We start from the raw sequence: 18,974 nt of genomic DNA, 5'->3' as shown, positions 1-18,974 counted from the left end.
ACTGATGCTGCTTTAAATTAAGAAGAAGCATAGAGTCAAAAGTGTACGCAAACTCCAAGAGCTATCCACTTAACCTTGGCTTGTGTATGTATGGGGTTACAAAGGCAATGCCACAGACTAGTAAAGGTGTGAAAGGACTAAAGATTCATACTGCATGGTCCCTCTGTAAATCTCCTTGCCTTTAAGAGCCATCAAACCACATCTGCTGTGACACAGTCATGTATATGTCCTACTGTAGGCCATAGCATAGCCTATATTGAGTATGGCTGCCATAGAGTAAAAATAACCTCAGCAAAGAAGTATGCTGTGGCTACATTCTATTTCAAAGCCACCAGGTGGCAGGCTTGACACCAGCTCCTCTGACCTCTTCCAAGTTTATTGCAGCACATTTACCCTGTCAATCATTCTATCCACCACATCCATCCGCCACCTATATTTCAATGGCCCAAAAAAGTTTTTAAAAAACATAAATTTAGATGAATCCTTTCCTTATATCTCAATCTCCTTCTCTACTTCTGTCCTTACTAAGGCAGAAGCAGAAGATGGCAGAAGCTCTGTCTTCCCTGATTGGGGTGAGAATAATGAATAGAGAATATATGATGGTGTCAGTTATCATTAGAAGATAAAAGTCTGTGTCAAGCTGGGCTAATGAGCCTTGGCAGTTCGCTCCATCTCCTATCTGCCCTCTTCCTCGACAGGCCACTCCAGTACTAGACCCGCTAATGAAATTCTGATTTCACACTTCAGAACAAAGGGGTCTTGGAGGAGTTGCTAGCTGCTAGTCTAGACACACAGTCTGGTTGAATTATCAGAAAGTTGCAAGTTGTGATTGTTCTTGGTGGACTCCATTTCTGTGACCTATGGGTACATTTAGATATATAGACAAAGACTCTAGAGATACAGTCTAGTCCAGATACACAGGACCGAAAGTCTTGACCCATGAACTCACATGAAATATTTACTGTATGGCATTCAACAAAGCAGACTTCCAAAACTTTTCAGCATGTAATACAAAAACATACTCTAACCAGACCAACCAGACTCTCTAATTCTTCTCTAACTCTGCCACACTAGCAAAGTTCTGCGACTATTTAAGTACATTCACTACATGACCAAAAGTATGTGGGCACCTGCTCGTCGAACATCTCATTCCAAAATCATGGGCATTAATACAGAGTTGGTCCCCCCTTTGCTGCTATAACAGCCTCCACTCTTCTGGGAAGACTTTCCACTAGATGTTGCAACATTGCTGCGAGGACTTGCTTCCATTCAGCCACAAGAGCATGAGTGATGTCGAGCACTGATGGGCGATTGGCCCTATGCATTGGGGCAGGTAGCGTTCTCCTGGCATCCGCCAAACCCAGATTCGTCCGTCGGACTGCCAGATGGTGAAACGTGATGCATCACTCCAGAGAACGCGTTTCCATACGACCCTTGGCATTGCGCATGGTGATCTTAGGCTTGCGTGTGGCTGCTCGGCCATGGAAACACATTTCATGAAGCTCCCGACGAACAGTTATTGTGCTGACGTTGCTTCCAGAGGCAGTTTGGAACTCGGTAGTGAGTGTTGCAACCGAGGACAGACGATTTTTACGCAATATGCGCTTCAGCACTCGGCGGTCTCGTTCTGTGAGCTTGTGTGGCCTACCACTTCGTGGCTGAGCCGTTGTTGCTCAAAAACGTTTCCACTTCACAATGACAGCACTTTCAGTTGACCGGGGCAGCTCTAGCAGGGCAGAAATTTGATTAACTGACTTGTTGGAAAGGTAGCATACTATAACGGTGCCACGTTGAAAGTCACTGAGCTCTTAAGAAGGCCATTCTACTGCCAATGTTTGTCTATGGCGATTGCATGGCTGTGTGCCCGATTTTATACACCTGTCAGCAACGGGTGTGGCTGAAATAGCTAAATCCACTAATTTGAAGGCGTGTCCACATACTTTAGTATATATAGTATACCTACATTTGTAGGCCTAGTATATCATTTTTTTAAACAGTTGTCACAATAAAAAATTAGATTGGCTTTTGGCCCAATATAACTGCCTTAAGCATGGATCATTTTACATTTTAGTCATTTAGCAGACGCTCTTATCCAGAGCGACTTACAGTTAGTGAGTGCATACATTATTTATTTTTAATACTGTCCCCCCGTGGGAATCGAACCCACAACCCTGGCTTTGCAAATGCCATGCTCTACCAACTGAGCTACATCCCTGCCGGCCATTCCCTCCCCTACCCTGGACCAATTGTGCGCCACCCCATGGGTCTCCCGGTCGCGGCCGGCTACGACAGAGCCTGGATTCGAACCAGGATCTCTAGTGGCACATGCCTTAGACCACTGCGCCACTCGGGAGGTCAGTCCTATTATCAATGTTTTACTTATTACAAAGAAAAAGTACAGAGAATCCATCCTCGCTAAATATCACCACAGAGCCACATTAAGCGATTACACCACAGACCCACATCAATCATTCTAAATTACAAGTCTGGTTTATAATACAGTGCCTTGCAAAAGTATTAATCCCCCTTGGCATTTTTCCTATTTTGTTGCATTACAACCTGTAATTTGAATGGATTTTTATTTGGATTTCATGTAATGGACATACACAAAATAGTCCAAATTGGTGAAGTGAAAAAAATTACTTGTTTCAAATCATTCAAAAAAATTAATAACGGAAAAGTGGCGCATGCATATGTATTCACCCCCTTTGCTATGAAGCCCCTAAATAAGATCTGGTGCAACCAATTACCTTCAGAAGTCAGATAATTAGTTAAATAAAGTCCACCTGTGTGCAATCTAAGTGTCACATGATCTGTCACATGATCTCAGTATATATACACCTTTTCTGAAAGGCCCCAGAGTCTGCAACACCCCTAAGCAAGGGGCACCACCAAGCAAGCGGCACCATGAAGACCAAGGAGCTCTCCAAACAGGTCAGGGACAAAGTTATGGAGATGTAATGATCAGGGTTGACCACTTTAAGCCGTACACTCCACAGAGCTGGGCTTTACGGAAGAGTGGCCAGAAAAAAGCCATTGCTAAAAGAAAAAGATAAGCAAACACGTTTGGTGTTCGCCAAAAGGCATGTGGGAGACTCCCCAAACATATGGAAGAAGGTACTCTAGTCAGATGAGACTAAAATTGTGCTTTTTGGCCATCAAGGAAAACGCTATGTCTGGCGCAAACCCAACACCTCTCATCACCCCGAGAACACCATCCCCACAGTGAAGCATGGTGGTGGCAGCATCATGCTGTGGGGATGTTTTTCATCGGCAGGGACTGGGAAACTGGTCAGAATTGAAGGAATGATGGATGGCGCTAAATACGGGAACTTCTTGAGGGAAACCTGTTTCAGTCTTCCAGAGATTTGAGACTGGGACGGAGGTTCACCTTCCAGCAGGACAATGACCCTAAGCATACTGCTAAAGCAACACTCAAGTGGTTTAAGGGGATACATTTAAATGTCTTGGAATGGCCTAGTCAAAGCTCAGACCTCAATCCAATTGAGAATCTGTGGTATGACTTAAAGATTGCTGTACACCAGCGGAACCCATCCAACTTGAAGGAGCTGGAGCAGTTTTGCCTTGAAGAATGGGCAAAAATCCCAGTGGCTAGATGTGTCAAGCTTATAGAGACATACCCCAATAGACTTGCAGCTGTAATTGTTGCAAAAGGTAGCTCTACAAAGTATTGACTTTGGGGGGGGGGTGAATAGTTATGCACGCTCAAGTTCTGTTTTTATGTCTTATTCCTTGTTTGTTTCACAAGAAAAAATAATTTACATCTTCATGTTGTGTAAATCAAATGATACAAACCCCCCAAAAAGTCATTTTAAATCCAGGTTGTAAGGCAACAAAATAGGAAAAATGCCAAGAGGGGGTGAATACTTTCGCAAGTCACTGTACCTGTTGTAACCTCATGATGTCCGTGTTGCAATTATTCTCAGCACGCATCAACCTCATTGTGTATGCTGATTGAGATGATGTACTGACATGGGGTGTTTAATTAATCTAGCCTCGCGAGTCACCTGATCCCGTGAGCTTACATTAAACGCTGCATGGATATGATAGCGCAGCGGTAATCAGTCTGGTAATTATGAGGCTAGAATTAATCTGTAATGACAAGAATTTATGACAAAGTAATGTTATCATCATTTTAACATTTGAGAGGGTTATTATGACCTAGCATGTTTAATTAATCTAGCCTTGTGAGTCACCTGATCCCGTGAGTTTACGTTAAACGCTGCACGGATATGATAGCGCAGCGGTAATCAGTCTGGTAATTATAAGGCTAGAATTCATCTGTAATGACAAGAATTTATGACAAAGTAATCTTATCATTTTAACATTTGAGAGGGTTATTATGACCTAGCATGACAGCTAATGTGTTAGAGGAGACAATATCATCATTAATCTTGGTCTCATTCTGAATGTAAAATATCATTAAACTGTGGTGATGGAATAATAAGATAATAAGCGATTTCTTTGACATTGTAATAACTCCACTGTTCTATTGGATATTCATGGCCAGTTTTCCTGACCAGGAAATACCCCTCACGCCCTATGCTTGCACACCCACACACACAAACCTGGCTGTCTATCATTGATACAGTCTAGACACAGCCAGTCATACATTTACATTTCAGTCATTTAGCAGACGCTCTTATCCAGAGCAACTTACAGTTAGTGAGTGCATACATTTTTTTCCTCCATACTGGTCCCCCATGGGAAACGAACCCACAACCCTGGCTTTGCAAACTACATGCGGCGTTGTAACCCCGCATTTATAAAGCATCCTCCTGGGATCTACTCAATTCTAATTCTACTCCTTACTCTGTGACCCACTTATTTGACAGCAGCACTGTTAAAACTTTCAGAAGCCTTGAGTGCCTACACCCCTCTGAGCAACACAGTCACTGCAATGGAATTTCACAAGAGAGGAATAACGCAATCGCATCATCATGAGTCTTGATCTTTATGGCCATTTCATATTTTCATTGTTAATACCATGTGCAGTGAAATGCTTCTAAGCAGTAAATGTGATTACATACTGTAGCCAAATAATCTGCTCCTACTTTTGTATATTACATGTAAATGTTCAGTAAGTGTCTTTCATTTGCATCATACAGGCTTGCCTTTTCTGTCTTTTTTTAAATGCTCTAAGCAGATATGCACATCCTACCACAAACAACAGTAGGTGCATACTCAACCACATGCTAAGGAGATTGCAGATAAACTGTATCTTTTAGCCACAGTTGGAACTTGGAAGCACAAAGATAGCCACAGGCAGTGCTGATGAAGTATATTTTTTTACACATATTCCATGCACCTGGCTAAGCATCAGTATTTTGATGCTATGGGCACTGCTGTACCCATACTAAAGTCAACTTATGAATATAGATATGCAGAGCAATTAAACATCATTCATTTTAATTAGGACTGGAGAACTGCACTACACTTATCAGGAAATGCCTGAAAATAGACCATCATGGTAAAATAATAAGAGCACATCTGATATGCAAATGATGTGCAGTAATGTGTGAAGATACATGTTTTTTTAAACTTCTTTAAACATTCATTTTTGGCTCTAGTTGTCTCTGGGACCCACTACACAGCAGATCCTCTGAGACTGTCTCTCGTCTCCTTGCTCTGACGCAGGACATGACTAAGGTAAGGTGGGGACATACTCAGAATTTTTCAAAGATGCTGTTTGCTCAAGTGTAAAAGCACCACATGACAAAAACACGTGTACAGAGATGCACAGGGACATCCTAATAGATGTGAGTATACTGCACATGGAGAGTAATTATGGTTTATGCAGAGCGAGAGAAAGAGATCATGAAAGAGAGAGCGAGAAAGCGAAAAAATGAATTATCCCCTTACCTCAGCACCATGGGCAGGGATTTTTTTCCTGAGGGCTGGGGAGGGCTCGGCAGAGCGTAGCGGGGTCGGGCCGCCGTTCTTCAGGTGCTCCCCCGAGGGTGACTTTGGTACACTCCACACAGGAACACCATCTGCAAAGGGAGCATATGAGAGGGTCAGAACCAACTGATTTCTGACCATGTTTAAGGGGGTACACTGACAGCTGGGATCTATGAGCAATTGGCCAGATCTCAAGCTTCATTGATTTGTATTGATTGACTGATATTGATTGCTCTGCTATGAGGTTGTTGTTGCAGAGAAGGAATTCAGGAAGGAGATGGTAGTGAGGTTGGGGGGAGCACATGAACTATCCACATCATTCTCTATTTTCTTTTGAAATCAGATAAGCTTTTCATTTTTAAACACAAAACATTAGAGATAAATATTGGATAGGGATATTAGGGTGATCCAGGTGAACCTATCTGCCAAACAGAGACAACAGGAAATTGAATTTGAGTGTATGTGTGAGTATACTGACGATGGACTTGTGGCGCTGACTTGCAGAATCTATGACTCAAAAAGCGGTGTGTTCGGAGCTCAAAATGAGAAACAAAATGTTCTGAAAGAGCCTGCAGGACTGGTGAGCAATCCTTCTCCTTAGGGTCACCAGTCTGATTGTTTTGTTACTACTATTTTGTGAGAATGTTTGTTTGTTGTTGTTGGAGGTTGATTAATAGTTTTCTATTGCAGTACTATTAATCTGAAGGCAATGTCTTTTCAATTGAAAACTACACCATTTACATGACTGCTGCAATGAGGCTATAGAATTCCATATGTATTATTTCATAGTTTTGATGTTCACTATTATTCTACAATGTAAAAAATAGTAAATATAAAGAAAAACCCTTGAATGAGTAGGTGTCTAAACTTTTGACTAGTAGTGTACATACTGTATGAATATATTGAGGATATTAACAAGGTATGTCTTTGTGTTGTGTTCGTGCCTATGATTTGAGGTGAAACATTTGTGAATTATTTGTTTGTTAATACAATTCATGACATCCCAGATATCAAGGACTAGAAATGGAGAGGATGAGGTAATTGTAACCTGTGTATTTCATTTGTTCCATTTCCACCTGCATGTCATTCAGTGCCCACCTTTACACTACATGTGTATGGCCAAATCTTTGTAACATGATCTATCAGCGACATGGGACTGTTTCAGTTGTTTAACCATTTTGATGAGCACAAATAACCGACCAAAGGAGAGACGCTAAGCTCTGCAGTGCCCACCTTGACACATGATTCAGGTCTAAAATTAGTGTACACCCACACAAAGCTCAAGTTCAGCTACTTATCTATTATGATGAGCTCAAACACAGGCTGCAGCCTACCTAATGCAAGTCAATGCAATCAAGACCCTGTAAGTAGAGTGCTGCTAAGGACCCTGTTTCTAAAATTCCATTCCAGTTGAAATTGGGTTAACTCTAATGCACCCGCGTCTCTCTACTCTCTCGTATCCATTATTGAGGGACCAGTTGAGCGGAGTCGACTGGCGAGGTGCCCAGGGTTTCTCTACCTGACAGAGTGCTTCGATACTGCCTCTGTCAGGTAGAGAAACCCTGGGCACCTCGCCAGTCGACTCAGCTCAACTTCTGTTGCTCTGACAGGCAGAGGCCTCAGTAGTGTGGGCAGCAAACCCTACTATAGCTGATGGTATCCTCCATAAAAAAATGACATGCACATAGGAGATAGTATTGTATAAGAAGTGGCAGCACTGCTGAGGTCCAGCATTTTGCATTGCTGAGGTCCCTGGTTTGTTGCATTTTCTCTACGTATTTAGTCGAGTTACAATAAATGTATTGTAGTATTAGTTAAAGGAGCAAAAATAAGAAGTGACGGAATGTAATTAAATATCTTTGTATGAACATAAAACATTAAATATTTTTTATATGTGATGAAATTTGGGCTGTTATTCAGGATGATGTTCAGGATGATCATGAGAGTGAGAGAGGGATTGTAGGGAAAATCGCTGCAGCTGTCCATTCTTATGGGGAAAGAAAAACATCAATTTCAGGAATTAATCAGTTTGACCTCCCTGATCAAATTTGGACGATATCGCAGTGGCAGACAGTGAATAGCTGTGAGCTTAGCGATGGAAGTCCCACAATGAAGATGGTGCATGACCAGAAACAGAAGTAGCACCTAAAACAGAGAGTGTTTCATTGAAAACAGGCATGCATGTGAAATGGGTTGTGTTGCAAGCCAGGGGTGTTGTATGGAAAACATTAATGCACTATGCGTTTCCAATGGCTTTACCTTCCATTTCAGGGCTGTGACCTCAATGCTACTCATTTGTGCCGCTTTACCCACCCAACACTATGACAATCTCCCTCCTCCCCACCTCCCATATAAGAAGTCAAACGCATTCAGCTCTCTAATTAATTTCAGGTCTCAGTGTGACATGCCATTTGATTTGCCCCTTAGTTCCATTCCAATGGAGACATGGCACATTTGCTAGTTCTTTCACGGTGGGGATAAAATAAAAACTCTTGGCCAAGCAATTCATTCCTTTACGGATTGTGATCTCCAAAAAGGAAACGCTCCACATTAAACATTTCAAATAAGCCGTCAGCAAGCTGTTTAGAAGTGGGAGCACCAGAACAAAGAGAGCGACGAGCAGCCAGATCCTCCATGACATCACTCAGTATGCAGCCCAATAGAAAGTACAGGGTTTGTGGAAGTTCCACAAAGACCCTAAAAGCTCCAGACATACAGTACTCACAGTGCCAAACGGATTCTAAGGTGGTGGTCCATTGCGTCCGAGCCCGGATGGACTGTGCCAGCCAGCCAATTCGTGGTCCAACCTCATGCTTGGCGCTTTTTGGGCGCCATGCAACAACGTGACCCTGCCCATGCAGTGGGTGTGGCAAGGGTTGGCTCAGGACAGTGTGGAATGGATGTTGACCCACCCCGCCCAACACTCCAGTGCGCCACAGTCCTAATCTGGAATATACCCATGCCAGTGCCACCTTCATCCCAGTTACTCTTAAACCCAACACCCAAAACAACCCTGCTAGGGCGTGCGGGGTACATGCCGGAGCCGGGGCACAGCAGGTCCCCCACAAGACGACGCATTGTTAGCCAGGCAGCGGAAAGAAACTGGTTTGTACTTGCGGCCTGGCGGTCCCACTCCACACCACCCCCTGTCTGACGTACAGGGCAGGGTGACTGTTAGGACATAAATAAGGAGAACACCAGAAGAGAGGACATAAGGAGACAGAGAAACAACCCCCATCCCAACCCTCATCCTCATTCCCACCCAAATCATCTACTTGCACCATAGGGAGGTTGGTTGTTCATAAGTACTGCTCTAGGATCAGCTCAGCCCCAACCTTATGTCAAATATAACCATGTATTTATAACAGACACTGACCCTGGATCAGTAGTAGATTGGGAAAAGCTGGAAGGTTTTCTTGAAGGGGCGAATCCTCTTCCACTTAAGTAGACTTTTCAGTTATTCTTCCATTGACATCAATGCATCTCCAAGTGAAATTTTTACTTAAGTGGAAGTTAGGATTCACCCCTTAGTGCTGATCCAGGGAATTTAATGATCAATATGGGAGGAGAAAACAGATTATATAGAAGGCCAGTATTGAGGAGTACTTCCACCTTCACCCATCCAAGCAAGTCATTTTATTGTACATTCCAACACCCATCAACCCACCTCTATGCCCAAGAGGGGCCATAGACACACATGGAAGCACCCTAAGGCTGCGAGAGGTTTGCTTTGAAAGATCTTTATTGGATCTATGTTCTGGCACAGAGAGGGTTAACATGGCAGATAAATTGAGTTGTAGGCACCTTTGTGTATTTGGCATAGGATTTGGCATAGATTAACTCCAGTGGAAACTTTCAAGTGCATAGTTGTATTGTAGTAGGCTCTTTCATACACACATACAAACATAGACCCACCCTCATCATTTTCTGACATGCACTGACTAAGGGCCACAGACAAATGCTTTTGTTAACCTGTTGTAAACAATATCGACCATAAATACACACTCACACACATAATTATTAGTTTGAGAAGGAATAATATCAATGCCATTCATCAAGACATAACAGAACAATTAATGAAAAAAATACATCAATAAAAAAAGAACAAGACCAAAACTACAAACTATGAAAAAACAACACCACGGATGCAACATTCAACAACATTTATTACAGACACTCAAGTTCATGGCTCCGGTTAGATAGGGGCAAGGGCCACATTCTACCTCCATGATCATGTGGCCCTTGCTGCTGCTGTCGGGGTCTGGAAGGGAGGACAGGGGGGCCAACGCCAGGGGAGGGATGCCCGTGGCGGACTCACCGGAGGGGGGACCGCGGGTGTGGTTGGGCTGGGAGGCCTGGGGCTGGCTGTGGGTTTGGGTCTGTTGCAGGATGTTCAGGCACTCTCCCAGGCAGCTCAGGGTGGCGGCCGATGTGGCTTTGAGGAGCAGGAGGTCCTGGTCCAGGCAGGAAAGGGGTCCTCGCGTGGGGAGGGACTCAATGGATTGGACCAGGTTCTTCTGTTGGCCCTCTGCTTGGCTCATCGCCTGAGGGAGGACAGGACAGAGTTAAAGGGTTTGTGTCAATTTCAGAATAACTTTCACATTTAGATACAATACATTGACACATACATGTACCTCCTCAACATTAGCTACCACTCCTCAACCTTAGCTGCCAACTTTATCAATGACTAAAAGTTGAAGGGGTTATATTTGACAGATGAATAGAGGATTATGTGGAATTGAAGAATACGTGTTCTGCATCTCTTCTCTCCCCATGTTGTTACGTTCTAGTATCTGTGGGAACGGCTGCAGCTGCTCAAACTCCCTGAGCAACAGATGCACTGACCTCACTGTGACCCTGAGAATGCCAGGGCAGCAGACACAACAAACTTTACCTTGGGAAATCTCTCACTTAAAAAAGAGAGGCTACGAATCAACCTAGTGTGTTTCTATTAACATTGTTACATGCTTGGAAAATGCTTGCCAGAATATGCTGGATGTTGCTAAATAACCAGCATCTAAATGAAGCCTAGGTGAAAATTTGGTAAAACTTCATATTTGATCTTGCTACCATGGAAAGGTAAATACCTGTCAATTTGTGGAAAAATCCCCCTGATTAACTCTAGTATTATCCCAGTTTACCTATTTGCTTATGGTCTTGCCTACGCCTGGTGAACAGTTTTTTTTTTTTTATATGAGAGAAAAAAAAATCAATTTTATTTGGAACGGCAAGCCAGACAAAATTAAACGGGCCTATTTATATAATGAATATGAATTCGGAGGACAGAAATGATTACATATTAAAGCATTAGACCTATCACTAAAAAAGCTTCAGTCATACAAAAGTTATACTTAAATCTGAACTGGTTCTCTAGCAAATTAGTAAGATTGTCTCACCCAATGTTCAAGAATGGCCCTTTTCCCTTTATTCAGATTACAACCTCTCACTTTCAGTTATTTGAAAAGGAAATAATCTCCCAAATATCACTATATCTAAAACAAGCCATAGTAAGTTGGTTGCAATTTCAATTGAATCCTCCAGAAACGACAGAACAAATAATGCAACAAATATTGTGGTTAAACTCAAATATACTAATTGATAAAAAAAACATTATCTTTTTAAATAAAAAAATTAAAAGTATAATCTTCGTAAATGATATCATAGGTAGGACTGGTGGAGTTATGTCGCACATGCAGCTAACAAAAACATATGGAAATATCTGCTCTACCCAAAATTACAACCAAATAATTTCAGCATTACCGCAAAAATGGAAGAGGAAAGTGGAAGGGGGGAAAAGTAAAGAACTTGTCTGTCGGCCCTGCATTAAAGAACATAATTGGTTAAAGAAAATTGTGATAAATAAAAAAGTATACCAGTTTCATTTAAGGACCAAAGGATTGACAGCCGTCCCATATAGATTGCAAAATAGTTGGGAAGAAATGTTTGACGTACTGATTCCATGGCATAGTCCTGTGTAGCTCAGTTGGTAGAGCAAGGCTCTTGCAACGGCAGGGTTGTAGGTTCGATTCCCACGGGGGACCAGTATGAAAAAAAAAAAATTTATGCACTCACTAACTGTAAGTCGCTCTGGATAACAGCGTCTGCTAAAATGACGAAAATGTTTAAATAATAGTGTTTATGAACTGATACGCAAAACAACGCCAGATTCAAAACTTTGAATTTTTCAATTTAAATTATTATACAAAATTCTTGCTACCAATAGAACGTTATTTATATGGGGGATACAATCTTCCCAGCTCTGCAGATTTTGCTGCGAAGAGACAGAATCATTTGTTTTGGTACTGTCCATTTGTAGCTTGTTTTTGGACACAGGTCCAGGAATGGCTAAAGGATTGCAATATTTACCTGGAGCTAACCCTGCAGATAGCACTACTGGGTGATCTGAAAAGTCAGTCAATCGATCAATAATATAATCATACTTTTGCAAAAATGTTTATTTTCAATTTACAATCTGTAGTAACAATGAGAATAGAAGGGTTCAGAACTTTTGTAAAACATCACAGTACAGTTGAAAAATATATGGCAAATAGAAATCCAATATGGATGGTGTTAAGAGATAGATGGGAGGTGTTGAATGGAGTTGAAGGATGACACTAATAACAACTAACAACAACTAATAACAACAAGATAACTAATGTAAAGCATACTGTGTCCATAATAAGTATATAGGTTATAGGTTGAGAGCTTTTGTGAAAGAGCACAGTTAGAAAGATACAGCATTTAGAAGCAAACCGGATGGACATCATGAAAATGATCGGAGAGGTTGAGGGTAGAGGAAGTTCAGGAGTAAAAACAAACAAAATAGAATTATTGTAAAATTGACTGTGTCCATAAAATGTATATAGTATGTATATAGTATGTATAAGCTGGAAGTAGAGGCCTAATCTTTGTTGTTCAATAGTTTACTCCAATTAGGGAAGGGGTGGTGGGGTTGGAAAGTAATAAAGGGAAATATATATATTTTTTAAAGGATATATATATATATATATATATATATATATGTATGAAAAAAAACATATGGGGGATTGGAAGTGATACAGACAATTACATTGATGGAAGTTACAATCTATCTGCAATATTAAAGCTGATCTTTTGGGGGCTAACTATTCCTTTAAATGAATCATTTCTTATGAATTGAATAAAATCAAATGCGTTTTGAATCTAACTACTGAGGAAATCAAAAGGAATCATGGTTTCATGGGGATCCCTGTATGGGTAAACCATAGTGACGGTTCTAGCTAGTGGCTACTCTCTGGGTATCTATTTTATCCTGCTATTGGTCACTATTACTCCTGTTCACATGTGCCTTCAGAAAGTATTCACACCCCTTTGTCTATTTCCACATTTTGTTGTGTTACAGCCTGAATTCAAAATCGATTAAATTGATTTTTTTTCTCACCCATCTACACACAATACCCCATAATGACAAAGTGAAAACCTGTTTTTAGAAATGTTTGCAAATGTATTGAAAATGAAATACAGAAACATTTCATTTACGTAAGTATTCACACCCCGGCGTCAATACATGTTAAAATCAAACATTTATTTTTACTGCTCTATTTATGTTGGTAACCAGTTTATAATAGCAATAAGGCACCTCGGGGGTTTGTGGTATATGGCCAATATACCACGGGTAAGGGCTGTATCCCTGCACATTGTATATTTGGTATTGGCACTGACCTATAGCTTCCTATCTTATTTCTTATGTTTTTAATAGTTATACTATTCTGATATTGATTACTGAACTGTTCGGTAGAGCATGCAAATTAAGCATTTCACTGTACATGAGCATGTGAAAATAAAACTTTAACTAATGAATCTGTGTTGTTTATCATGCTATAAATGTTCAGTTCATGAATATTGTATAGCTTCCCAAACACAAACACACAGCAGCCCACTCTTCAATGGCACATCTGTTGTTTCGCTGACTGACAGATTCAGTGAGAGCCATTACAGTCAGGGTTATATCGTATTTGTGGTACTTCCATTGATACGGAATAAGTAGCTAATCCAACTACAATACAAACAAAACAAATGTGATGTTATTGATAGGACTAGCCTCTGGTAGACATTTTATACATCAAACACTTAAATCAGTGACAAAATGCTTTTCTATGGGGACTGCACTGCAATTCTACGTTCTCCTTCAAAAACACAAACAACTGTTACCGAACTGACCCACAACAGGTCAGCATATGTGACTGAAGTAGTTGCAGTTCAGTGGATCAGTTGTAAAACAACTCTCATCCATCCCACCACTCAGACAGAGGCCCTGTGTCCTGAGGAGTGAGCCCTGATTTTCACTAGGATTAGCATGGGTTTAGTGTGTAGAGGCCAATGATGTATTTAAACCCTGGATTGCTGATGCTATGTATTGGCCATTGAGAGGCTTTGAAGCCTCTGGTCAGTCATATTGGCACTACACAGTAGGAGCAGTCCTCCATAGGAATGAATGGAATTCTACAGTATTTCAATTAAATGTTTCAAGGACAAAATTACATGTATTTAAGTACTTTGTGGGGACAGTAACATTAGTAATCTCTAAAAATGATACTTTAAGGAAAATGTTTCTATATTTGTTTTTATTTAGCTCACATAATATAATGTAAAAGTATACATTAAGGTGTCTGTAATATAATAAAATGTGGCAAAAAACAAATAAGACATTAATAAATGCATTTCTATAGCTTCCAAAATATATTTTTTACAATGGTGTGGGAGAGCCACTCAGTCAAGTTTGAGACTGAGACTGAGACTGAGACTGAGACTGAGACTGAGACTGAGACTGAGAGAGAGAGAGAGAGAGAGAGAGAGAGAGAGAGAGAGAGAGAGAGAGAGAGAGAGAGAGAGAGAGAGAGAGAGAGAGAGAGAGAGAGAGAGAGAGAGAGAGAGAGAGAGAGAGAGAGAGAGAGAGAGAGAGAGAGAGAGAGAGAGAGAGAGAGAGAGAGAGAGAGAGAGAGAGAGAGAGAGAGAGAGAGAGAGAGAGAGAGAGAGAGAGAGAGAGAGAGAGAGAAAGGGGAAGGAGAAAGAGAGAGATATAAAGAGTCTGTGAACCAGGAGTCCAGGGCCATATAGCATAAGAGTATTTCCTACAAAGCCAATACAGTATGCTGCAGTAGAATCTAAAAATAAAACCATCTCAGGTGGCAGACATGAGACTTCACACTCACGGTTGATTCAACATGACTTTGACTTAGAGAAAGACAGACAGCCCATCAGTAGAGATAGCCTGACTGAATTAGGCCACAGTCTCCCTCGGTCAGGGACCAGGCTCCTTACTGTAAAACTGTCAAGAGATAAAACAAGAAGGACTGTGTCCACCAGGGGTGACCTCTATGCTACAAACCTCTGCAACAACATCCTTCAAATGGTGACGCACACTGACAATTCCCAGCGAGTTGTATATATGAGTATACGCTTTGTATACACAGCTCATCTCCTTGTCTTAAGACTCCAGAGCAAGGAAACAGAGGGTCCACAGAGAGTGGACCAACTAAAACAGCTCGGTCCAAAATGGCCGCCAGTGTGGAGGTAGAAACTGCGCAGAGACTGAAACTGCCTCCCTTCGTTTCCCACTGGAGAGACGAAGAGTATAGAAATAGCCTGACCTGACTGAACCATTGAGCCATGGCTGTCTAAATGCCCAGTGGTGCTGCTCTACTCAGGGAGTCCAGGCATCTGATGGGTTCACATCAGCCAGTTGTGACAGGCAGCACTGCTGGAGTCAAGTCATGTGCTCTAGTTTCCGAGCTGGTCGGATGGTGATGGAACCTGCCAGTGAAAGGTAACAGCATGATGGCAGCATTCCCAGTGTTCACAGGGAGGATGTGGTGGATGTCATCAGGGGGTATTGGGTTTGAGTTTTGATGCCCAGTGAGTGTCGGTGTGCTGTGTTTCCATAAGACTGAGCAGAGCGGTTGGATCATGTGGAGATTTACTGGGGTGTGATATACTACTAGCGTCTACTACTACAGCCCACCAAGTCAAATCAAATCAAATCAAATTGTATTGGTCACATGCGCCGAATACAACAGGTGCAGACATTACAGTGAAATGCTTACTTACAGCCCTTAACCAACAGTGCATTTATTTTAAACAAAAAAAGTAAGAATAAAACAACAACAAAAAAGTGTTGAGAAAAAAAAGAGCAGAAGTAAAATAAAGTGACAGTAGGGAGGCTATATATACAGTAAAATAAAGTGACAGTAGGGAGGCTATATATACAGGGGGGTACCGTTGCATAGTCAATGTGCGGGGGCACCGCCTAGTTGAGGTAGTTGAGGTAATATGTACATGTGGGTAGAGTTAAAGTGACTATGCATAAATACTTAACAGAGTAGCAGCAGCGTAAAAAGGATGGGGTGGGGGGGCAGTGCAAATATTCCGGGTAGCCATGATTAGCTGTTCAGGAGTCTTATGGCTTGGGGGTAGAAGCTGTTGAGAAGTCTTTTGGACCTAGACTTGGCACTCCGGTACCGCTTGCCGTGCGGTAGCAGAGAGAACAGTCTATGACTAGGGTGGCTGGAGTCTTTGACAATTTTCAAATCAAATCAAATTTTATTGGTCACATGCGCCGAATACAACAGGTGCAGACATTACAGTGAAATGCTTACTTACAGCCCTTAACCAACAGTGCATTTATTTTAAACAAAAAAAGTAAGAATAAAACAACAACAAAAAAGTGTTGAGAAAAAAAGAGCAGAAGTAAAAATAAAGTGACAGTAGGGAGGCTATATATACAATAGAATAAAGTGACAGTAGGGAGGCTATATATACAGGGGGGTACCGTTGCATTTTGAGGGCCTTCCTCTGACACCGCCTGGTATAGAGGTCCTGGATGGCAGGGAGCTTTGCCCCAGTGATGTACTGGGCCGTACGCACTACCCTCTGTAGTGCCTTGCGGTCAGAGGCCAAGCAGTTGCCATACCAGGCGGTGATGCAACCAGTCAGGATGCTCTCGATGGTGCAGCTGTATAATTTTTTGAGGATCTGAGGACCCATGCCAAATCTTTTTAGTCTCCTGAGGGGGAATAGGCTTTGTCGTGCCCTCTTCACGACTGTCTTGGTGTGTTTGGACCATGATAGTTCGTTGGTGATGTGGACACCAAGGAACTTGAAGCTCTCAACCTGTTCCACTACAGCCCCGTCGATGAGAATGGGGGCGTGCGCAGTCCTCTTTTTTTTCCTGTAGTCCACAATCATCTCCTTTGTCTTGGTCACGTTGAGGGAGAGGTTGTTGTCCTGGCACCACACGGCCAGATCTCTGACCTCCTCCCTATAGGCTGTCTCATCGTTGTCGGTGATCAGGCCTACCACTGTTGTGTCGTCGGCAAACTTAATGATGGTGTTGGAGTCGTGCCTGGCCATGCAGTCATGGGTGAACAGAGAGTACAGGAGGGGACTGAGCACGCACCCCTGAGGGGGCCCCCGTGTTGAGGATCAGTGTGGCAGATGTGTTGTTACCTACCCTTACCACCTGGGGGCGGCCCGTCAGGAAGTCCAGGATCCAGTTGCAGAGGGAGGTGTTTAGTCCCAGGATCCTTAGCTTAGTGATGAGCTTAGAGGGCACTATGGTGTTGAATGCTGAGCTGTAGTCAATGAATAGCATTCTCACGTAGGTGTTCCTCTTGTCCAGGTGGGAAAGGGCAGTGTGGAGTGCGATAGAGATTACATCATCTGTGGATCTGTTGGGGCGGTATGCAAATTGGAGTGGGTCTAGGGTTTCTGGGATTATGCTGTTGATGTGAGCCATGACCAGTCTTTCAAAGCACTTCATGGCTACAGACGTCAGTGCTACGGGTCGGTAGTCATTTAGGCAGGTTATCTTAGAGTTCTTGGGCACGGGGACTATGGTGGTCTGCTTGAAACATGTTGGTATTACAGACTCAGTCAGGGACATGTTGAAAATGTCAGTGAAGACACTTGCCAGTTGGTCAGCACATGCTCGGAGTACACGTCCTGGTAATCCGTCTGGCCCTGCGGCCTTGTGAATGTTGACCTGCTTAAAAGTCTTACTCACATCGGCTACGGAGAGCGTGATCACATAGTCGTCCGGAGCAGCTGGTGCTCTCATGCATGCTTCAGTGTTGCTTGCCTCGAGCGAGCATAGAAGTGGTTTAGCTCGTCTGGTAGGCTTGTGTCACTGGGCAGCTCGCGGCTGTGCTTCCCTTTGTAGTCTGTAATAGTTTTCAAGCCCTGCCACATCCGACGAGCGTCAGAGCCAGTGTAGTATGATTCAATCTTAGACCTGTATTGACTCTTTGCCTGTTTGATGGTTCGTCGGAGGTCATAGCGGGATTTCTTATAAGCGTCCGGGTTAGAGTCCCGTTCCTTGAAAGCGGCAGCTCTACACTACTTACAACTACACTAAGTAGCAGTCTATCTCTACAACCTACCAAACCACTGCCATTCTCAGGGGATTACAGACGTATTTGACTAATTGATTAACCTGTGTACCAAATTATTATTACAGGAGCTAGGAAAGTTCATTAATCATGAGTGAAAATGTGTCTAATCCTATACTACATGTAGCAAAAATATGGATGAGATGCCAATGGCGTGACAATGACCATAGAAGTTGGCAAGACAGCAAAATCTACTCTGGGACCACTGTCAAGTGCCATCTCATAAATCTCCCAGTAAGCAGGGCAGGACGGCAATGCCACCTCCCATCCCAGAGCCTCCATGACTGTGTATAAATCTGCCTCCAGGCCCCAGCTCCATTCCTGCTCCGCCACCACCTGGCCTGCTGCCAGCCATCTTTATGGGACTTTATTAATAATAATAATAATAATATAATAATTATTATTACCATCATGAATAGAGAGGTAGTGTAACAACATACAGACAAGGTAAGGAGGAGAGGGAATGAGGGAGAAAATTAGAAAATGGAGGGATGCATAGAATGTAAAATCAGGCCATGGAAATAGGGAAATGTTACAGGGCTGTTTTTGGGCAGAATGCAGGTTAGCACAAGCTTGAAACAGCATAGAGAAGAGAAAGACAACCCAGTTTCCTATAATCTAAGTCCA

The 18,974-nt window shown here is 42.5% G+C and overlaps 1 protein-coding gene across 1 annotated transcript in view; it reads right to left on the bottom strand.

Annotated features, from left to right (window-relative positions):
* The window catches only part of LOC121571447 (oxysterol-binding protein-related protein 10), a 98,393-nt gene that overhangs the window by 43,836 nt on the left and 35,583 nt on the right, over positions 1–18,974 (bottom strand). Inside the window, exons 6-7 of the mRNA XM_041882906.2 lie at positions 10,241–10,466; positions 5,884–6,014 (exon numbers count right to left, since the gene is read on the bottom strand). Of these exons, the coding sequence (XP_041738840.1) occupies positions 5,884–6,014; positions 10,241–10,466 (357 nt within the window). The remainder of the gene's footprint in view (positions 1–5,883; positions 6,015–10,240; positions 10,467–18,974) is intronic.

The sequence above is a fragment of the Coregonus clupeaformis genome, chromosome 8, assembly GCF_020615455.1.
Source record: "Coregonus clupeaformis isolate EN_2021a chromosome 8, ASM2061545v1, whole genome shotgun sequence".
In the NCBI taxonomy this organism is placed as follows: Eukaryota; Metazoa; Chordata; class Actinopteri; order Salmoniformes; family Salmonidae; genus Coregonus; species Coregonus clupeaformis.
Note: the sequence above shows the minus strand (reverse complement) of the source record. Positions and strands in the feature narration are given on the sequence as shown.